Below are 23,327 nucleotides of genomic sequence, written 5' to 3' on the forward strand. Positions count from 1 at the left end.
TTATTATGTTATGTAGCTAGGGTGACAATTGACTTGATGGGAGTCAGCATGGCAAGACCATTACTTAATAAATATTATTCAATGACTAAGTGATGGAGTCTGCTGCTAATGAATACACTAGTATAGTGTAGCTGCAGTGCCTACTATAGAACATGATGATGCTTGCTGCTGCTGCTGCTGTGTGTGGTGAGGCTGCAGGCATGGCCTTATATACACTGCTATAAATAGGTGCATTGTTCGTGCTCTCGTGTGTCAGCCTGTCAATGAATCGGCGCATCCCCGCCCACGCCAGGAACATCACAGCCGCAGCAGCGAGGCTTGGAACGCGTACGCCCCGCCCACTTACTGCTGCCTTGCATCAGGATGGCTTCTGGCGACATCTGCACGGAGGGGGGCGGGGTTTGAGTGAGGGAAGTAGACGCGGGAAATGCGCAGCTGCAGCCTCAGGACGGCGCCATTTTCAATGTTGTGTGGTGACTCTATCAACGAAGCAATCAAAGATATTTTAATATAAATAGGGTATACAGCGAAACTTTGCAGTGAATGTACTGTATATATATATATTTATTTATTTATTTAGCAATCTGTATGTTATTACACTTTCATATATACCCTGCAATGATCTGGGTGGAATTCACTTTGAATTCACATTATTTGTTGTTAGTTTGCCCTCTATGATGAGTTGGTATCGGGACTCTAGGTCGACCATGTCTACAGTCATCGACATTCATTAGGTTGACACCCTATGGTCGACAGTCAGTAGGCCAACACCACTGAATGGTCAACATACTCATGGTCGACAGAGTAGAGCTGGGAATCTTGCAAACTGATTGGTTATGGTATTCTAGGTCCATCATGTCTAGGTCGACGCCACTGAATGGTCGACATTCTCATGGTCGACAGACTAGAGCTGGGAATCTTGCAAACTGATTGGTTATGGTATTCTAGGTCCACCATGTCTAGGTCGACAGTAAGTAGGTCGACGCCACTGAATGGTCGACATTCTCATGGTCGACAGGGTCTAAAGATCGACACAAACTTTAAGTCGACAATGGGAAGGTCAATAGTCAAAAGGTTGACACAAGTTTTTCATGTTTTTTTGGCCCGACATGTACCGACAGGCGGTATTTCATGCCCTATCTTCCTATACGGCAGGATAAAATAGTGATCCGAGTGTAGTGAAGCACCGTGCCCATAGCATGGCGAGTGTAGTGAGCCAAGCAAGGGGATTCGGTGCACTTTTTTAGTGTCCGTGTCGACTGTGTTGACATTTGGGACAAAAAACGTGAGAAACTCGTGTTGACCTTTTGACTATCGACCTTCCCATTGTCGACAAAGTTTGTGTCCATGTTTAGATCCTGTCAACCATAAGTTTGTCGAACTACTTCCTGTCAACCTAACGAATGTTGACCTAGACATGGTGGACCTAGAATACCATAACCAATCAGTTTGCCAGACTCCCAGCTCTTGTCTGGGGTAATAAAGTTGATTGACAGGAAGCAGGCGTCTGGGGGTGGTAACCGGGGGCGGTTAGTGGGAGTGCTAAGAAAAACGCTATACGTGCCTAGGAAAAAGCAGGAGTGCACCAGCGGTCTATGGGATGGTGTGCGACATCAGCTCTTGGCCGGATATGCCTGTATTTAATGCAGCCACTGAGTATGTCCCTGGCTACTCCTAACCTGGTTTTGGACATTTTGCCTCTTGGCTGTGAATTCTTTGCTATCCGCACACATCTGCATGCACAGGGTGCACATTAATGCGCAAAGGCTTGACTCCACTATAGCGGGGAGGCGTTTACATGTTCGCTGGCCGGTTCTAATTCGCTCTGCGGCGATCAGGTCTGAACCGGGGCCCAATATCTAGGCCGGTAGTTTCCAACCTTCCCCCCCCCCCCCGTACCCCTTGATTAGACTTGTCATTTATGAGTACCCTCTCCTCCCAATTTGAAATATCCACTTATGAGTGGAGTGGAAGTGAGCGGTATGGGTGTCCTTATATTAGGGTGTAGAGGAGGAGTAGGGAGCGGTCAGGAATCGGTTCTTTCTGTGTCCGGCCCCTGGCTGTGTACTGTCTCCGGTAGTGGAGGAGTAGTGTGCGGTCAGGAATCGGTTCCTTCTGTGTCTGGCCGCTGGCTGTGTGCTGTCTCCGGTAGTGGAGGAGTAGTGTGCGGTCAGGAATCGGTTCTTTCTGTGTCCGGCCCCTGGCTGTGTACTGTCTCCGGTAGTGGAGGAGTAGTGTGCGGTCAGGAATCGGTTCCTTCTGTGTCTGGCCGCTGGCTGTGTACTGTCTCTGGTAGCGGAGGAGTAGTGTGCGGTCAGGAATCTGGCCCCTCTGTGTCTGGTCGCTGGCTGTGTACTGTCTCCGGTAGCGGAGGAGTAGTGTGCGGTCAGGAATCGGGTCCCTCTGTATCTGGCAGCTGGCTGTGTACTGTCTCCAGTAGCGGAGGAGTAGTGTGCGGTCAGGAATCGGGTCCCTCTGTATCTGGCAGCTGGCTGTGCACTGTCTCCGGTAGCGGAGGAGTAGTGTGCGGTCAGGAATCGGTTCTTTCTGTGTCCGGCCCCTGGCTGTGTACTGTCTCCGGTAGTGGAGGAGTAGTGTGCGGTCAGGAATCGGTTCCTTCTGTGTCTGGCCGCTGGCTGTGTACTGTCTCTGGTAGCGGAGGAGTAGTGTGCGGTCAGGAATCTGGCCCCTCTGTGTCTGGTCGCTGGCTGTGTACTGTCTCCGGTAGCGGAGGAGTAGTGTGCGGTCAGGAATCGGGTCCCTCTGTATCTGGCAGCTGGCTGTGTACTGCCTCCAGTAGCGGAGGAGTAGTGTGCGGTCAGGAATCGGGTCCCTCTGTATCTGGCAGCTGGCTGTGCACTGTCTCCGGTAGCGGAGGAGTAGTGTGCGGTCAGGAATTGGGCCCCTCTGTGTCTGGCCGCTGGCTGTGTACTGCCTCCGGTAGAGGAGGAGTAGTGTGTGGTCAGAAATCGTGCCCCTCTGTGTCTGGTCGCTGGCTGTGTACTGTCACCGGTAGCGGAGGAAGAGTGTGCGGTCAGGAATCGGGTCCCTCTGTGTCTGGCCACTGGCTGTGTACTGTCTCCGGTAGCGGAGGAGTAGTGTGCGGTCAGGAATTGGGCCCCTCTGTGTCTGGTCGCTGGCTGTGTACTGTCACCGGTAGCGGAGGAAGAGTGTCCGGTCAGGAATCAGGTCCCTCTGTGTCTTGCCACTGTCTGTGTACTGTCTACAGTAGCGGAGGAGTAGTATGCGGCCAGGAATCGGGCCCCTTTGTGTCTGGCCGCTGGCTGTGTGCTGTCTCCGGTAGTGGAGGAGTAGTGTGCGGTCAGTAATCGGGTCCCTCTGTGTCTGGCCGCTGGCTGTGTACTGTCTACAGTAGCGGAGGAGTAGTGTGCGGTCAGTAATCGGGTCCCTCTGTGTCTGGCCGCTGGCTGTGTACTGTCTCCGGTAGTGGAGGAGTAGTGTGCGGTCAGGAATCGGGTCCCTCTGTGTCTGGCAGCTGGCTGTGTACTGTCTCCAGTAGCGGAGGGGTAGTGTGCGGTCAGGAATCGGGTCCCTCTGTATCTGGCAGCTGGCTGTGCACTGTCTCCGGTAGCGGAGGGGTAGTGTGCGGTCAGGAATTGGGCCCCTCTGTGTCTGGCCGCTGGCTGTGCACTGTCTCCAGTAGCGGAGGGGTAGTGTGCGGTCAGGAATCGGGTCCCTCTGTATCTGGCAGCTGGCTGTGCACTGTCTCCGGTAGCGGAGGAGTAGTGTGCGGTCAGGAATCGGGTCCCTCTGTGTCTGGCCGCTGGCTGTGTACTGTCTTCGGTAGCGGAGGAGTAGTGTGCGGTCAGGAATTGGGCCCCTCTGTGTCTGGTCGCTGGCTGTGTACTGTCTCCGGTAGTGGAGGAGTAGTGTGCGGTCAGGAATCAGGTCCCTCTGTGTCTGGCCACTGGCTGTGTACTGTCTACAGTAGCGGAGGAGTAGTGTACGGTCAGGAATCAGGTCCCTCTGTGTCTGGCCGCTGGCTGTGTACTGTCTACAGTAGCGGAGGAGTAGTGTGCGGTCAGTAATCGGGCCCCTCTGTGTCTGGCCGCTGGCTGTCTACTCTCTCCATGGTTTCCGCTAACACCTGTAGGATTAATACCGCTGCATCCACCACCCGTGTCAGCGCCGGGCAGATAAATGCTGTTGTCTGAGGGCAGTGCTGATAGCACCCAGTGGATTGCTGGTCAGGCAAAGAGGTGCTGATAACACCGGAAGTGACGCGACGTGGTTAATCTCCATTGCAAATGGAAGACTCCATCACCATACTTCTTTGTTTAATGCATTCAAAGGGTTTTTATTATTAATAGTCTCTGGTTGTTTTCTGCATAGTTTATATTTCCCAAAAATACAATGACTATTTAAAAAAAAAAAAATAGCAACGAGCAACCTGACACTTTGCAATTTTTTTTTTTGGGGTTGGAATCATTTGGTCTACAGCATTATGGTCGACAGTCATTAGGTCGACATGGGTCTAGGTCGACATGGTTCTCGGTCGAAAGGTCATTAGTACGACAGGTCGTTAGTTCGACATTGTCTAGGTCGACAGTCAAAAGGTCAACGTGGGGTTTTTTCACTCTTTTTTTTTACCTGAATGTCAACACAGTCGACATGGACACAGTTTAAAGTGCACCACATCCCCTCGCTATGCGTCGGGCACACTATTTTATTCTCCCGCCACGCCCTAGTGGATGGTAGGGCATGAAATACCGCCTGCCGGCACATGTTGGCTCAAAAAACAGTGGAAAACTCCATGTCGACCTTTTGACTGTCGACATAGACAATGTCGAACTAATGACCTGTCGAACTAACGACCTATCGACCTTATTGCCTGTAGACCTTTTCGCATGTCAACATAGACCCACGTCGACCTTTTCCCATGTCGACCTAATTGCGTTGACCTACTGACTGTCGACCATAATGCTGTATACCAAATGACCGCATCCCTTTTTTTTGGGGGGGGGGGGGATAGTACTGTACAAAATGTTTTCAACTACAGTTTGTGTCCTTTGTGTAGTAGAGAGGCGAGACTGATACCAAAAGTTTCTCCATCCATATTCTACAATTTCCCTATCACTATGGGTCACCTGACAAATGTCTCCTCTTCTGTTGCGACACCTGTTTGTTTTATAATAGTTGTTCTTGGGTAACAATTTGAAGACATTACAGGTTTTGCCCCATTAGTGTTTGTATAACTCTTTCAACAAGATGGGGAAATCCTCATAAATCCATATATGCTCATCTGCCTCCCTGTCCTGACAGAACCACATTATAACTTATAAGAAACATTTATCATTCAAGCCGAGTATGTACAGTTGCCAAACATCTCCCTCCAGCAAAGTGATTATTTGCAAGGCAGCCTGTAAGGGCTTTTTCACACATTGCGGCTGCCGCCGGACAGCAAAACTCCGCACAGCTTAAAAGCCATGCCGTCCCTGCAGTGAGTAATGGACTGCTATGTGTCCATTCATACGGGACGGTCACAAATATTAAGTATCTCCTAAATGCATCAAAGGGGGACCGCAGCAGGGGTCTCCGATCCCTGCTGCGATCCTCCCTGCAGCACCGCCGGCCGCATCCCCCATAGGTTTCTATGGGGGATGCGAAGCTGCCCGATGTATCATCGGGCAGCCTGGCATCGCACCCCTGGGCTATCGCCATTCTGGGATGGCGATAGGCCATTGTAGCCTTGAGCAGTGCAGTAAGAGGGGTTGACGGGGGTCAGCGCATAACCGCGTATGCGCTGACTCCCCGGCTTCCGGGATAGGGCTTCGCAGGGACAGGCTCCTATTCGAGCCCTGTCCCTGCGCCCTTAAAATTAATACATTCACCCGATATGACCGCATTTGACAATATTCCGCCCAGATTGCATTGTAAATGAGATCATGATGAATGTTCCCCTAAGGCTGGATACACACCTACAGATTTATCTGTCCAATCTGTCTGGTGGGAACAAAAATCAGTTTGATTCTTATTTGCTCCCATACATTACCAGATTTTTGTTCCCACCAGACAGATTGGACAGATCTGTAGGTGTGTGCCCATCTTAACTAAGCCTCACCTTTTTGAGGTGAAGTACCACCGGCGACCACTATAGGCCACTCGATGGACCAAATTTCTCTGTACTTATGTATTATCTGGGCTCCCATGTTAAATGCACCCCATTTTTCATACCCCTACTATCCAACTACGCATGGGGTTGATTTTATATAGTGTGATGAGCGCAGCGAGCCACCGTGCCCGAAGCGTGGCGAGCGGACGCGGTCTCATAAGAAAAACGGGAGCCCAGATATTACATAAGTACCAATTTCTCCTTAACAGAAAGTAAAAGCAAAATGATCTGTTTCAAACTTGCTGAATATTGAGAGAGGGAGCTGTGAAGACAGAGATTGGGGGTAGGAGCAGGGTAGAGACTAGATCCTCTTCATTTTTGGTAACAGGATGTGATGTTCAGTGAGGGCGGAAGTTGTTAGATGCCCTCACAACGTTTTGTATTTTATCTGTAATTCCTGTAGGTTATTTTGATTTATTTCAGCTGCATTGTACCCTCGCCGGCTCGCTATGCTCGCACGCTTCACTCGCCACAGATTTATATTCCCCCTCCAGGTATACATGGACCCAGGGCATGATGGGAAAATTGTCAAAACTGAAGGGGATCTAGACACTACCGTAGGAGCAGATAGGGACTAAGCCGTTATTATGACAGTCTTTTAACTAGTAAGGTTAATATATACTGTTTGTCTTTAGAACCGAGCCTGGCACACAGCCGTTGTATTACTCAGTACATATACCTTTCTTCATATGGCCATTCTACTTTGTTAATGTTTTGTCCTCTGTCTTTGTGGTGCTTGTGAGTGAGTGTTGGCCTCCTTCAAGCTGCGTTTACCACTACTGCAGTGGTTCACAAACTGTGCGCTGTGGCACCCTACTGTGCCTCTGGGAACCTGCAGGGGTGCCCTGGGTTGTTGGTCCAGGACTAATTCAAATTATTTATGGTGACGGGGTTCAGTATGGTTTACCGACGGAACTTTGACCAATGGTCCTTATACCAACACCCATTTACTGAAGTCAAAATACAGACACGGTCAATATACCGACATTCATTATACCGACATGTTCAATTGACCGACATGGTAAAAATACAGACATTACATGCCGACAGGTCGATGTTGCTGTCATGCTTGAAATTAGTTGCCAAAAGCTTGAACATTTGTGTCACAGATGAAGATCTGAATCTCTCATTCTTTGCATTAAGCAACATGACTGCTACCTCAAACACTCTTTTTTTCTTGTGCCAGTAAATACTTTTGTTTAGTTACTATTGTAGTCAAAGAGCTTGTTTAATGCCAGTAACAAATAAAATAAATATGAACTTGAGGCATTAGCACATTTTGGGGGAAATTTCCATGGAATATTGCTATGGGCAACCAATCAGATCCTGTCTATTATCGGTACTTGTGTAGTTTCATGGCGCCGTGCATCTGAGTCCCCTTGCGCTCGCCCACGCTGCGGGCTTGGTGGCTCGCCACGCTATCTAATATCAATTAAGTTAGTTTATTTTAGATAGTTGTGACGAGCGTAGAACCCAGAAGTAGCATGGCGCCGTGAAACTACACAAGTACCCTATTATCTTATAGACTCTATAATATAGAGGGTGCAAAATAAATAAGAACTAGGTGCTGATTGGTTGCCCTCCCATCTCAGTAAATTTCTCCCATTCCGTCCTGTCAGGGTGATAACAGTGTCTGCAGTGACACCTACAGGCGTTGAGGATCATTTCATGGCAAATAAATTCATTGTTCTGTAAACTACAGACCCTACTTAAGCTGTTTACATGCTTCTTTTATGCACTTTAGTATATTTTCCATTTTTGGTTGCCATCATGAATTCAAAGATTTACATTTTTAACATGGTAAAGGTGAGCTTTTACCTTGTGTGAACGAACCTGCGGTATTCTCTCTATTAGCGGTTTGGTGTGTGTGTATGTCTCTTAGCGTTTTGGTGCATGTGTATGTCTCTCTATTAGCGGTTTGGTGTGTGTGTGTGTCTCTATTAGTGGTTTGGTGTGTGTGTGTACTGTATGTCTCTCTAATAGCGGTTTGGTGTGTGTGTGTGTGTCTCTCTATTAGCGGTTTGGTGTGTGTGTGTGTCTCTCTATTAGCGGTTTGGTGTGTGTGTATGTCTCTCTATTAGCGGTTTGGTGTGTGTGTGTGTATGTCTCTCTATTAGCGGTTTGGTGTGTGTATGTCTCTCTTAGCGGTTTGGTGTGTGTGCGTATGTCTCTATTAGTGGTTTGGTGTGTATGTCTCTCTATTAGCGGTTTGGTGTGTGTGTGTGTGTCTCTATTAGCGGTTTGGTGTGTGTGTCTCTATTAGCGGTTTGGTGTATGTGTGTGTCTCTATTAGCGGTTTGGTGTGTGTGTTTGTCTCTATTAGCGGTTTGGTGTGTGTGTGTGTCTCTATTAGCGGTTTGGTGTGTGTGTGTGTGTATGTCTCTATTAGCGGTTTGGTGTGTGTGTGTCTCTATTAGCGGTTTGGTGTGTGTCTCTATAAGCGGTTTGGTGTGTGTGTGTGTCTCTATTAGCGGTTTGGTGTGTGTGTGTGTGTATGTCTCTATTAGCGGTTTGGTGTGTGTGTGTCTATTAGCGGTTTGGTGTGTGTATGTCTCTATTAGCGGTTTGGTGTGTGTGTGTATGTCTCTAATAGCGGTTTGGTGTGTGTGTGTATGTCTCTCTATTAGCGGTTTGGTGTGTGTATGTCTCTATTAGCGGTTTGGTGTGTGTGTGTGTGTGTATGTCTCTCTCTATTAGCGGTTTGGTTAAGGGTTATTTTATTGTTGAATAAATGTGTATAATTGATCAGTGTTAATGTTTGCACTACTATTGCGGATATGCAATTATTTAGGTACCTATTGTCTATCATTTACAAATAACTCCCTTGTTAGTAGCAGGATATAATATGTAGCATTATTATTTGTATAATATGTACAATTCTTATTAATTATTTGATTACCACAAGGCTTATTACCTTTTTGTTGTTCATTATTATAATCTCTCTGTTCAAACTTTATTACACATATATGTATTATAGATGTCACATTTAATCGCTGTGCATTTTTGGTTCCTCCTTTCAGTGTCTCAGTGTCCGCCGATGAATCACTTCCCGATAACACATAACTTTATAGTTACCGACTCTCAGGATGAAGATGAAGAACAACTATCAGAGGTGTTGTGCTAAATAAATCTGTCAGGGGATGAGGAACAATGTACACCAGGCAGCTGTCTGTAATAATGACCCTGCTTACCATATTGTAATGCACATGTGTGTGGGAATAATGGGGTAGATGTATTAAGACTCCTAAAGTGATAAAGTGGATTGTGATAAAGCACCAGCCAATCATCTGTGTTCGAAAAATGACAGTTAGGATTTGATTGGTTGGTGCGTTATCGCATTCCACTTATTAAAGCTTTATCACGTTACAAGAGTTAATACATCTACCCCAATGTGGGAGCTAGGGATTGTCCTGGATTATTACTGCAGCTTCTCACATCCAGGGGCCCACTTATTATTGGATCGCAAATGTAATGTGTTCTGGGCAGCATTTACAGCCCAGCATCTGGGAATGTGCAGTTAGCGCTGACCCCCGGCCTACCCCACTGAGCACACTGACCCACCGGCAGTGTGGTCAGTAGCCCATAGGCTACAATGGGCTACCTCCATCTCAGAATGGCAGTAGCCCAGGGACCCACTGCGATACTGCCCAATATTGATACATCGGGCAGTAAGCTATGGGGGATGTGGAGATTGCAGCATGGGTCGGAGATTCCTGCTGCGGTCCCTCCTACATACATTCTGGTGATACTTTGCGGCCATCTCCCGAAAATGAGTGTTTTCGGGGAATTAGCCTCAAATATAATATGATAAATGGGCCCTTAGAGAGTTTTGCAACCAATGTAGATAACATATTGGACGGGTGAAGCCTGGGGAGGGGGACCCCTTTATTGGGGGGGTCCCCACTCCCTCAGGTACCCCCCCGTCCAAGGCTGACCAGCCGCGGTGCTCATGGTACGGCCGGGGGACCTTATGTAAAAAGTGTCCCCCGGCTGTGGCATGACACTGCGGGCTGTTGGAGCCCGGTGCTGGTTTCAAAATATGGGGGACCCCTACTCTTTTTATCCCCCGTATTTTTGGAAGCAGGGCTGGTCCAAGAGTCTGGGGCTGGTTTCAGAAATATGAGGGACCCCTACGCTTTTTGTCCCCCGTATTTTTAGAACCAGGTTTGGCTCAATGAGCCCGGGGCTGGTTATGCTCAAGAGGGGGGACCTCACACCATTTTTTTTAACACACGATTGCACAGTTCCTCAAATTCGCACATTTTCATGACTAAAAATCGCACATTATCGCACTTCATCGCACCTATTTCCCGGATTTCGAACTCCATTAAATGCGTATTACGAAAAAAAAATTGCGATTTTGAAAAGTGCGCTAAGGTGCGATTTTGGAAAGTGACTAAAACTCGCATCCTATTAAATGTCACCCCAAGTGTGAATGTTGTGAATATACAGTGCAGAATGTCATGTTAAGTGTGGCTTCCGCTCTGGCTCAGCGGATGAAAACTGATGTTGAAGCCTCCTGATATGATAAAAGCATCCTGTGCTGTGTTTGCTTCAGATATACCTAAGTGTGCTATGGCAGTCCGGATTGCTCGCTGTGGCATATTACGTATCAGGTGACTGCTCCGTCCACTTCATGCCAGATACACCAGACACTGATCAGCTCCAGCTGCTTAGCCGAGGTAGGCGCATTGTAAATGTACCCGCTAATTGCTTCCCCGGTACTTACGACACATGGAAAAGGTCGAAATGAGTTTTTCATGGTTTTGGTGTTTATGTTGATACCGTATAAAAGCCCATACACACTGGGCAATTTTGAGCTGAAAGCCGCTCAAAACAGCAAGTTTGAGTGGCTTTCAGCTCAAAGCCGCCCAGTGTGTACGGCCCGGCAATGAGCAGCGAGCTATGGCACGCGCTCCCGCATCATCGCCTGGAAAGCAGCTCATCTGTTGGTATTACCAGCAGATGAGTGGCTATGCAAAGCCCCCGCTGACAGCGCCGGGCAGGGGGAAAGCCGCTCGGTGTGAATGCACTGAGCAGCTTTCACCCCCAGCGACAATGGTTGTCGCTGTCCATACACTCTGGGCAAAATCGCCCAGTGTGTATGGACCTTAAGTGTTCTGTGTCCCCACTTCACTTGTCTTGCTTCGGGCATGGAGCCTCGCTATCAAGGGCGTAACTACCATAGGTGCAAGGGGTGCAGCTGCTATGGGGCCCAGAGCTGCAGGTGGCCCATCTTTGCTGTTTAAGCAATATGTTTTACATACATTTATCACCATCAGTTGCTAAATATGGGGCCCTTACAACTTTTGCTATGGGGCCTATGAATATCTAGTTACGCCCCTGCTCGCTATGCTCAGCACACTATAGATTTCCAGTAGGGTGGCCAAGCCCAGGATCGGGATCGGCGGGATCCCGGGATTTGGCCCCCTAAAATCCCGGGATTTCAATCCCGGGATTGGAGATTCCTATCCCGGGATTTCGAGATTAGACTGCGCATGCCGGAGAGCACTGCGCAGCGTGACCTCTCAGCGTGACATCAGAGGTCACGCTGCGCAGGCAGGCAAAGATCAAGTCCACCCATAGCAAGGCAGCAAGCGACTCTGTAGAGTCCGCAGTCCCACTCCCCCACGGCTCCCGGCATATGAAGGCGCACTCCCGCCCGCCCACCTGGCCAGCAAGCAGCAACCCGGGGTCCCAGCAGTATGAAGCTGCCCACCCATCCAGCAACCAGCCACAAAAGTAAGTCAATACGGGGCGGCCAGGGCGTTTTTTTTTTATTTGGAAAGCCAATCCCGGAATCCCGGGAATCCCGGGATTGAGCATTTTTCAATCCCGAATCCCGGGATTGCAAAAATGCCCCGGGATTGGCTTCCCTCCAGTGGCTTTATAACTTGCTTCTTCTACATCCCAATACCAGAAACTGTAAGAAAAACGTTTAATCCTGCCTGCAATACATTTACTCCAGTTATAAGTTGTTATACTGTGACCACTGTCTCATCCCCTTCTAGTGATCGCTGACCTGCAGCCACAATGTATTGTCACCAGCGCCAGGCAGGAACAGAACCTCTCAGACTTTCTCCGGACCCTGAGTAAAGGCAATGACTTACATCAAAGCTCTTCTCTCCATTCATGTTTCCTGTCTTTTATTGTTTAATCACAACAAATGAATTGTCTCATCCCCTGTGATAATAACTGATTAACTTCTTTCTATAAATGGGTGTGGCACAAAATGTGGACTTTCAGAATGTTGACATGTCGATATAATGTCTGTAGATGACATGACTATGGTGACATTAAGTACATATTGACATTGTCAAAGTTGACATAATGTCAGCATTTTAAATGTTAACATAATGAATACATTCCCATAAAATATCTAATTTAGTTATTTCATTTACCCTGCCATTTCCTTTCTACTTCTAAAACGACTGAAACCACGAATGACGTGTTATCTCTTCCCAGACGCTGCTGCAGATGGGGAAGCTGATGGGAGATACAGAGCCGAGATCGTCCTGTTTCCACGTGTGGACTTCGGTAATCATCCTCACACAGCAGTGTTTCTCTTTCCGCTTTCCGGAAGCAGACTGTGATGGCCTCCTTGTTGGACTGTTATAGCCTAGTGTTACAGGAGTGTGGATGCAAGAGCCTGTATGTTGTGTTTTTGTTTTTACTTGAACTGTGTATTTTTTGTTACCACTAATTATTTCTCCCATCGACATCCGGCTGAGGACGTGGCCAGGTGACCATAACACACCAATCAGATTCTATCATTTTCTAGGATGCAATAGACCAGGGGTGTCAAACTCAAATTCATCTGGGGCCGCATCAGCAGTTTGGTCACCCTCAAAGGGCCGGTTGTATCTGTAGGACTATATGTCCACTCTTTATTATCATAATAGTGTCCTTCATACAAGTATGTCCCAAATAATACCACTGTAACTCAGCAGTAGCATTTCCCTCCTGCTATTGCTGTGAACTGCAGTGCATTAGGGCACACGCTGCCTGCACAGGGGGGCAGCACTCAGTCTTAGGGCATATGTCCTGCTTATTATCATGGGACACAGCAATTAATGATGGGCTGCAATGTGCCAGTGCACACACACACACATAGGCAGAGAGTTTGACACTTACCCGCTCTGATGCGTCCACTCCAGTCTGAGCTGCTCCACCACCAAGGACACCGCTGCGCTCTCACACAGGCGCATTTCCCCCTCCCTCCTGTGAGTAGCGCTCCTCGCACTATCTATCCAGGAGTGGGGGACAGCGTGCTCCCGGTCACTGTGCAGTGCACACTCAGCAGTAAGTGACCTGGAGCTCACAGCAGCAGCAGCACCATTCACCATGACGGACCTGCTCTTTCCTCTCTCTGGCTCCTATACAGCAGGTGGGAGCGGAGGAGGGGTTGACGACCGGCGGTACTGCGCTAGAGGGCAGACGTTCTCTGGCTTGTAGGCTGCCGCGCATGCGCTGAAGAGGCGGCTTTCTTGTTTAAAAAAAAATCGAGAATAAAAGGTGAAGGCTGGCGGCGGCTGCGCGGGCCACATGAAGAGGTCTGGCGGGCCGGATTTGGCCCACGGGCCTTGGGTTTGACACCCCTGCAATAGACAAATATTAAGCAGCCCTTTGTGGGCGTGCTTTTCGTACTGTACTAGCACGGATCACATTGCATTGCATTGCATGTGCATCCGTTGTGCATGCAATGCGATGCAATGTGATGAAACCTAAGTACAAAAAGTATGTGCAAGCACATACTTTTTGTACTTAGGTTTCATCGCATTGCATGCACAACGGATGCACATGCAATGCAATGTGATCCGTGCTAGTACAGCACGCCCACAAAGCAGTGTGTATGGGCTGCTTTAGACAGAATCTGATTGGATGCAATAGGCAATATCACCTCCTGTCATTTTAGAAGCTTTAGTAAAATGACCCCATACTGTACATTTATGATTGCAGACAAGAGTAACATTGCGCCCATCGATCACAATGCCCTCCTGCGACTACAGCATGAGCAAGTTTAACCTTGCAGCTTGCAACATGACCCTGTTTCCAGGAATGTTGGCCGCCCCTGTCCCTCCCAGCGAATGTCTCTACCTGTCAATCACACATGCACAAGTATAGGGGTAATTGCAGGACCCAAACATAAGGGATCTTGTGGGTTAGATCGCTTATGTGATCCAACCTGAATTAGCGCAGAATACCTTATTCCTTTTTTCATCATTTTGTTATATTGCAGGTGGGGCAGATGTAACGGTGCAGAGAGATTTAAGCCAGGTACTCGCTGAGCGATATGCCGTCCGGTTGAGCAGATTGTACCGGCATAAAACGTGCATTGCTCAGTGTGTACTGGCGATATGCTCCTGCGCTCGTATGTTAGGTTTCATGTGGAGCACCTTAAACCAAGCGTTTTAGCTATGACCTAATGAAGGACGAAACAGCGATTCATTAACATTGTGCCAGTGCGTTCCAGTAATCTATGCTGATGGGGATTTGTTCCGATGTCAGAGATGGCAGAGAGTCAAATGGACATAAGAGATGAGTCAGGGGAAGATAGGTAGATTTGGGTGTCCTCTGTATAGATCACATTGTGATACCCAGCCAGTGATGGGTGTGGCAGTGATGTAAGAATGGTAAACCAGGTCGTTTCATCACAAACAGCAAGCAGTTTATTTAAAGTTTAAAAGGGTTGTCATGACAATCACAGTTAATTCCTTGCTTTTCTCTCTCCAGCACAATATTCGTATAGGTTACCTCAGAAAGTCAAGCATTTCCCTTCACTTGCAGCATGAACAATAATGGGACAGAAGCTCATTACATACCTGTGCATTCTCTGGGAACCAGTAGTGCGGCATCCGCAAACTGGTATTCTTTACAGTGTGTTCTCCCCCAACTTGTTGGGGATCCTCTGCAGTCTAACCCGGGATCTCTCATGGACATATCGCTGGGGGCCTCTTGCCTCACGCAGTTTCCTACCACTCACCCATATTGTCCTCTCCCAAGACTCACTCCTCCCGTCTTGCTGCTAGGGTACCCCTGAAGGTGGGGATCCCCCTTGTTCCTTCCACTAATCTCTCCTGCTGCTACTGCCATCACACTGTGAAAATGGAATCTCTTGCTCTTCCTAGCAGCACCCACATCCCGCTGTGGAATAGGTCACCTGTTCTGTTCTCCACAGCCGCAGCATGGCTTCTCATCACTGGACACTAGCCCGTGTTTTCCATTCTCACTCCTCAGCTCACACTTTCTCACTGTCCTTTGTCCTAAGACTTGTTCCTGTCCATCCCCCTGTATGTCCAAGAAACTGGAACTACCCCACTCACTGATCAGGCTACATGGCTGTTAAAACTCTTCAATGTTTGTAACCCCTGCCTTTCCAGTATGCCACAGTATGAGTTGGGAGCAATGTTCCCTCTAATTTTACGAGGGCTGTGTGCGGCCAAAGATTTGGGCTGTGCAACTTTGGAAGGAAATTTAATATTTTGTGCGTCACTTATATATAACTGGAAAATGATGTTCAGCATTTGTGTTACTTTACTTCAAAATGATATTAAACATTTAAACTTTCAAAACACAGCACACAATGTAGTTAATGGGTGAAACACACAATAATTGAGTCCACAACAGCAAAAAGGGACCACTGCTGCTTTGTGCGCTCTGTTGTAATGTCTGTGCGCACGCTCGTCGAGTTGTGTGCGCGCGCACGTGCGCACAGCTTAGAGGGAACACTGGTTGGGAGGTGAAGCAGCAGACAGTGCTGGGAAGAGTGTTAAGTGAAGAGTGTGGTCAGCATTCTTATAAACTGCAAAGAGATCAGGGAATATTACCAGTGAGAAGTTACCCTTAGGGCTATTTCACACACTCCGACTCCTGCCGGGCGGCGAAATCCCGTACGGCCAAAAGCCGTGCCACACACAGTAGTTGTGAATGGACACTATTGTGTCCATTCACACGGGACAGCCATCCCCTCCATTCTAAACTGATGTGTGCAACACGGCTTCCTGGCCGTGCGGGATTTCGCGGCCGGCAGGAGCCGGAGTGTGTGAAACCGTCCTTACAGTATATTACATTGGATGCTCTTATGTGACTAATGGATTCACCTGGGGTTAAACATCTAGTCCAAAAAGCTACTACTTGCTGTCACTTATCAGGGATTTTGTTTCACCGATGCACCTTATTCTCTGTTATCGTGACAATGCTTGCATTACATTTGCTGCTCTCGTTACCTATATCTGTTTGGAAATGTTCTATAAAGTGATTCAAGCTGGAATGATCTGACTTCTAATAGCGTTTCTCTGTCTCATAATCAGCACTGCCCATCTGTAAGCAGAGGGTCCTCTTAGGAAATTTCTCATCCCTGCCTTCTAACCTCACTGAGCCACAGAAGATTCTGCATCTCTCCTCCATCATTCCCTTTGACTGCCCGCTTATGGTAAGGGATTAAGAACATTTTTACATTGTCATTAATAGTTGGCCACAGCCCAGACTTAAAATGTGTGCTACAAGATGTGGCATGTATATTTAGCTTGAGTCACATATAGCTTGCAACTCAAATCCAATAATTCTCCATCAGGACAGTAGGCAGAGTTGCAGCCTGGATGGATTCACTAAGGGAGTCGGGTCTCATAGAGAAAACAACCCAGGGCTAAAAGCAATGAGATCCTCCTCTCACGTATGTGTGCTGTGAGGGAAATTTACTAAGATTGCTGATCCACTTGTGTTTTACAAAGGTGAAGTGATTCGTATTTGGCTACTGAGTTACCCGGCACCCAAAGACGGACGAGCATGAAGCATCGCACAGATCAGTCAGATCAGTGCGATGCTTCTCTGTGTAAAAAATGGAAAGATTAAATAAATAAAAAAAAAACTGTGTGAAAAATAATTATACTCACCAGCGTAGATCGTATCCTCTTTGGTCCAAGTAGCATCTAGGGGTTAAAAAATACAAACCGCAAAAATCTGAAACCAAACGTACTGAGGATCTGAAAATGAGGGGATTCCCAGTGACGTTAGTCAATGGGTTTCCTCTCAACCTATCAGGAGCTGGCATCAGGGGAGCTCCGCACCTGATAGACTGTGCGTGGCTCCATAGACGCAAATGTTTTGAATTTAACATGGACAACTATGGCTGGTTCTTACCATAGAAGCCTTTGTTAAAGTTTTACCCTCTCCTGTCACTCACTGTCTCTCCATCCTCCCCCAACTCCTCTCATCACCCAATGTGTCACACTGTGCATTTCCCCTGTGTCACTGTCTCCCCATAACCCTCTACCCCTTCCTTCTATCCCGTCATGGTTCCACCCTTGTCATATTGTGACAGTCACAGAGAGGATATTTTTTTGCAAAGTAATTGAAAGGGAGGGTTTGTGGGTAGTAACGGTGGAGAGGAAACTCAAAAGCGATTGTGTTGCGACATTTATAGGGGAGTGTCACAACTAGCAACCCCATATACAGATACAGTGGCTCCAGATTCTCGCTTCTGACTCCGTTGCTTAGCTTTGTAGACCACATCATGTAGGCATGTGTATTAATGAGTGATGCTGCCCTCTATCTGGGCCTGACTAAGGCAGGATTTGGCATTAAAGGTCCTGGAAGCACACATATCATTATAAATCAACACTGGAGTTACTGTATTATTGAAGGTAACCTCCTATTTAGGTGTCATCCGTAAGGTTCGTGATGAGAAGAATCTCTTTTCTCCTGATAACCATTGCTAGATTTAAAGGCCAGAGTTAATTAATTATTTAATTACTCAGATTCACTCAATCTACAGACACTAATAAGGTCTTTCCTGTGTCCCAAGAAGATGTTAGACCTTACCAGATCCATCTTGTTTGAGATTGTCTCCCAGAGGTACCAGACCAGTCCTCTCTGGACACCGCCCTCTTGGCCCTCACCGCTTCCTTCATGGCCTGGTTTTAATAATATCCATCGGTACTTGTGTAATAGCACGGCGCCCGTAGTGTCCGCGCGCTCAGTATAGTTAGCGTAGTCAGTCAGAAGTAGTGTAGGGTTCCCGCGGCCAGCGCAGTCAGCGTCCCTGTCAGATTCAGCGTAGTGTTTCTGCGGCCAGCGTAGTCAGTCAGCGTTACGCAGTCAGTCAGTGGTGAAGGTGAAGTGACTGCATTATTTCTGACGCTGTTAATTAGGAATGGCTGCAGAACCTCTCAGCATGCAGAACTGCAGAACCTCTCAGCATGTTTAACCTGCCGCGGAGAGAGGAGGAGTCAGTGGCATTTTTTCAGCAGCACCATTTGCTGCCACTGACATAAACCTGTGTTAATGGCCACCCAATGCGCTTGAGTATGAAGGAGTGCATGTGGCGCTGCCACATTAAAACCTGCCGAAAGAAGATAAGTCTCCGGGCGGCACATTGGTTTCCGGGGTGTCGTGTCCCATTTCTTACCCTAATCCGTTTTATTTATTCATGGGCAGAGGAGCTCACAAGCATATCGTTTTGTGAGCGACAACTAAAGTTGTCGAACAAAACCACTGTGCTGTACAATAACCTTATGCGGGAGGCCTGCACCGTGGACTTAATGTCGCAGCCACAACGCCGGATTGGCGGTCCGGCGTAAATAGTTGAGATGGACCAGAGACCTGAGAAAAAGTTACGTTGGATGTGTGCTGCCTCAACAGTGGCTGTTTGGAGGCATTTCCAGAGACACCGGTGAGTGTTTTATAACGCCTGTGGACAGACGTGACACCAGCACCCTGATGTCCGCCATCAACAAATATATAGAACCGGGGATGACTATATACTCTGATTGCTGGGGTGCATATAATACTCAACAGCTGGAGCAGGCAGGGTACCAGCATGCACGGGTAAACCACCGCTATAATTTTGATGATCCGAAAACGGGTTCATACCCAAAACATTGAACGCCTTTGGGGATCTTGTAAGTGGCCTAACAAACATCAAAGGGGCACTGCGTGCCAAAATCTGGACTTCTATCTCCAGGAATTCATTTGGCGCAAAACTGCCGGCGCATAAAACGCTTTCCAGCGGATTCTTCATGCCCTTACTCTGCTCCCAAAGGCTGACAAAGCAGACGACACCGATACAGACACAACTACATCAACTTCAGCTGCAGTTTCCGTAAATGCAGAAGCTGAAGAATAACTGTTTTATTATTTTCTTTGGTCTTGTTATTTCATATTATTGTACTTTTGTGTTTTTTTTTCTTCTTTATTATTCACTAAAATCTTCCCGGGGCTCGCTGCGCTCGCCATGCTTCGGGCGCGGTGGCTCGCTGCGCTCACCACATTTGATAAAATCAACTCCATGCCGACGTGGATAGTGGGGGTATGAACAGGTCGGGGGGACACGTAACGCGTTCCCTCGCGGGGCTCGCTGTGCTCGCCACACTTCAGGCTGGCGTGGATAGTGGGGTTTGAAAAGGAGGCATTTGCCAGTATGTAACATGGAACACTGGCAAATGCCTCCTTTATTGTGCATAAGACACACTTGCGTCCGCATACCCCCTTTGTGCACGAGACGCACGTGCTACTGAACCCACCCAAACCCCTGAAGCGGACACAAGCAGGGTTGCAGTACCCTGCCGCAATAATTACTGAGACGCAGGAGTGTCTGAGATGCACCTGCGTCTCAGACAGATGGAACGCCTCTCTCTGCCGGCACACGCATGATCCCCTCTCCGCCAGCGTCAGTCAGCACAGGGTATCTGGCGGTTAGCGGCGCTGTGTGAGAGGCGCTCACTAGGCTTGCCATGGACGTAGGGGACAGAGCCATGGACGCCGGGGACAGAGTTGGGCTGCCGCGGAGTCACTACGCTAACTACGCTAGGCAGCCGTTGGGCTACGCTGACAGCGTAGCTTAGGCTACGCTGAAAATGTAGCGTAGCCGGGCGCCGTGCTATTACACAAGTACATATCCAACTTAATGAATTTATTTAACTGAAAAATGTATGCAATAATTTTTTTTAGAAAAACATTAAATTACCATTAAATATTCTGTCTTTCCTGCATGAACGTCTCATTGTCTTTTTCAGGTATGCGCTCTTGGTGGTCTTCTTAAATTCCTTGAGCGGAGGAGGATTGGAGTGGAGTTGGAGGACAGCAGCGTGGGAGTCCCCATCATAAGCCTCAAGAAATACATTTTGTACGTTCTGTGTGACATTAATAGCAGACCTCTTCCTTTGTATGTATTGAGTTGCAAATGATTGGCTGATTAGATTATTGCATTTACATGCATATGGCCACCATGAGAATTCTTGGCCCATGTACGAGAGGCCACAAACTTACTTAATATAGCACAGGCATACCAAGAATTTTGTGTGCTGCTGAAATGTTGGGGCATTGATTTGCACCTCCAGTAGACCTATCAATTTACACTCCCCTTCAAAACAAAATGGCCACAAATGTCATCTGTCTTTCCAGTAACCATGACAATAGCACCATCACTTTCTACAGCAAATTGTCCAACTTCAGGGTCCTGGAAATCTGAAAATGCACTGTGACACCGGCAATTCTGGCCCCCGACATTTAACACTTATATATTGACCAAGAAAATGGTCAACAGGTTAAAGTGTTGCCTAGGTTTCTGAGAAACCTTGCACCAACCTAGGCCTCAGTTGTTGGCCAGGGCCTGGAACGTGATTTGTGTTTGTCTCACTGTGAGGAAGGGACAGTAATTGAGCTCTGTTCTGTTTCTGTGACCAGGACTGACATTGTTGATATGGACCGAGATACTTTCAGGTAAGAAAACTGATTTGAATCAAAATTGAAATTGCTTTGAAAAGATTGCTCCCATCATGGATCACTTTCCAAATACAGGGTCAAAGCCAGTCCTCCCCTCCCCTCCGTGCAGCTCCCCCCTCCCCCCCGCGCGCGTGTCGACACCCCCGTGCACGTGTCGACACCCCCCGCGCGCGTGTCGACCCCCCCGTGCGTGTCGACGCCCCCCCCCCCCCCGTGTCGACCTACCCCCGTGCAGCCGGTACCTCCGTTGTGGATCCCGGCACTGCAGTTCTGTATGGTCGGAAGCACTTATGAAAAAAAGTGTCTTTCAGAAAATGGCTGCCCCATAGGAAAACCTGTTTAAAAAAACTGTCTTTCGTATGGGGGCAGCCATTTTCCAAAAGTCACTTTTCTTATAAGAAAAGTGACTTTTGGAAAATGGCTGCCCCCATACGAAAGACAGTTTTTTTTTTTAACAGGTTTTCCTATGGGGCAGCCATTTTCTGAAAGACACTTTTTTTCATAAGTGCTTCCGACCATACAGAACTGCAGTGCCGGGATCCACAACGGAGGTACCGGCTGCACGGGGGTAGGTCGACACGGGGGGGGGGGGGGGGGGGGGGGGCGTCGACACGCGCGGGAGGGGTGTCGACACGCGCGCGGGGGGGGGGGAGCGGGGCGGCTCCAGTGCTGTGAATATTTAATGAGCGCTCATTAAATATTCACTGTGCTGAATTTAGGACCCAGCTCATTGGCTGGGTCCTAAATACCGTTTCAGAACCCAATTTTGAGCCTAAAATACCTGTTCTGAAACGGGTAGGACCCTGCATTTTAACCGGTTAGAAAAAACGGTATTTTCTAACCGGTTAAGTGGTCCTGCACCTTTCAGACCGCACAGATTACCGTTTTAAAACGGTAAAAAAACGGCAATATACCGTTTACAAAGTGCGGTCTGAAAGGGGCATAAGTCCCTCCAAAGACTCGATAATCAGGAGGGAGGTATGTGTATGTATGTATGTATGTATGTATGTATGGGTTGCCGGATGGCTGACAGACAGTGGGATTCTGATAGTCATTACATTAACATCGGAATCCCAAATGTTAAAACCCAGACACTCGGGATCCCGACGGCCATTGGCTATTCTTCCTCGTTGGGGTCCATGACCCCCATAGAGGTAGAATAGAATAGGTGGCGAGCATAGTGAGCCACTGTGCCCACAAGGGGCTTTGTTGCGCTCCCCCCGCTGTCTGAGTCCGGGCAGTTGGGAGCCCGACGTCGGGCTAATGACTGTCGGGAATCACACCACACCCGTATGAACAATTTATTGTGCACAATGAATGCCAAACAGCATGTAATAACTAGTAATAATTTATATTATATTACATTCCTCTCTCAGTGTTTTGCAGATATTCAAAAGTGAAACTCATCCATCTGTATATAAAATGTCTTCCAGTATTAAAGAGGGACTGAGCCTATTTGGTAACATTATGACCCAACGTTCTCTCTCTCCCTATCTCCCTATCAATAACTCAATCTCTCTCTTTCTCTACCCCCCCCCCCCTTCCCTTCCCTCCCTCCCCTCTCTCTCTCTCTCTCTCTCTCTCTCTCTCTCTCTCTCTCTCTCTCTCTCTCTCTCTCTCTCAACCTTGAAGGTAAAGTGCCAGGCTTCATTGAAACTACTTCTTTTGCCTGTTCCCACTATACAGGCTTCATACATCTACCCCTAAGTTCTTTGTGGCCCAATAACCTGGACTTCTACAGGGGTCACTGCCTGTCATGGGGGTTTGCTCTCCTTTTTTCTTTGATTGGGCACTATCCCTCTACTCCATCCGTATCTTTCATATCTAATAAAGGGAGTTGTTTTTGAGACTGATTGTTGTCGGCTGTAAGCGTGATCAGATAAAGTCTGGGGTAAACCTCAGTTACATTTCATCTGCTAGTGCTTGGCCAAGGGTCTTCAAACCATGTAGCAACACTACCAGAGGAGCTGGCTGGGGAACAAAGCCTGGGTAAAATGGTCTAGGGCCTATTCTCTTCCTTAGTATTTTAGCATCAACCTCTACAGTTGGACATCATAAGCACCACAGTGCTATTGCGGCTACTTTCCTAGGAGGTGTCTGAATTCAGGTGTCCATCTGAAGAGGAAGCGTATTCTGAACTCTCAATGCATTGTGGGATTATTGTACGTATTACAGCAGACTCTTTACATTTAAGACATTGAGGAGCTAGAGGTTCAGAGTTCTAGGTTTTACTGCAGATCCCATATACTGAAGGCCCTTTGTCCTTCCTTCCTTCTTGTCACCCAAGGAGGATTCCACTATAGCATTCATGTCCAAGATCATCACAATTCTGATTCCGAATGCAGCACTAGCAAAGATAGCAAATTGAATCTCTAATTTATGTTGCGGATGAAGCCTTATTTTAGCATTGGCTTCTGTTAAAAAGATGACGTATAAGTGGCTGAAGAAGCTTTTTGAGAACGTATAGTGATGG

The 23,327-nt window shown here is 47.8% G+C and overlaps 1 protein-coding gene across 5 annotated transcripts in view; it reads left to right on the forward strand.

Moving 5' to 3' along the window:
* Positions 1-368: 368 nt before the first annotated feature.
* MSH5 (mutS homolog 5) overlaps positions 369-23,327 on the forward strand; it is a 77,794-nt gene continuing 54,835 nt past the window's right edge. For 3 of the 5 annotated variants that reach the window (XM_083160060.1, XM_083160064.1, XM_083160063.1), the window contains exons 1-9: positions 369-519; positions 9,154-9,245; positions 10,692-10,815; positions 12,145-12,231; positions 12,599-12,670; positions 16,444-16,565; positions 20,146-20,255; positions 20,816-20,851; positions 22,231-22,313. In XM_083160060.1, the coding sequence (XP_083016186.1) occupies positions 9,171-9,245; positions 10,692-10,815; positions 12,145-12,231; positions 12,599-12,670; positions 16,444-16,565; positions 20,146-20,255; positions 20,816-20,851; positions 22,231-22,313 (709 nt within the window). In that variant the 5' untranslated portion in view covers positions 369-519; positions 9,154-9,170. Of the gene's footprint in view, positions 546-9,153; positions 9,246-10,691; positions 10,816-12,144; positions 12,232-12,598; positions 12,671-16,443; positions 16,566-20,145; positions 20,256-20,815; positions 20,852-22,230; positions 22,314-23,327 lie in introns of all 5 variants that reach the window. The other 2 variants (XM_083160062.1, XM_083160061.1) reach the window with 2 other exon arrangements.

The sequence above is a fragment of the Crinia signifera genome, chromosome 9, assembly GCF_055691185.1.
Source record: "Crinia signifera chromosome 9, ASM5569118v1, whole genome shotgun sequence".
Classification (NCBI taxonomy): Eukaryota; Metazoa; Chordata; class Amphibia; order Anura; family Myobatrachidae; genus Crinia; species Crinia signifera.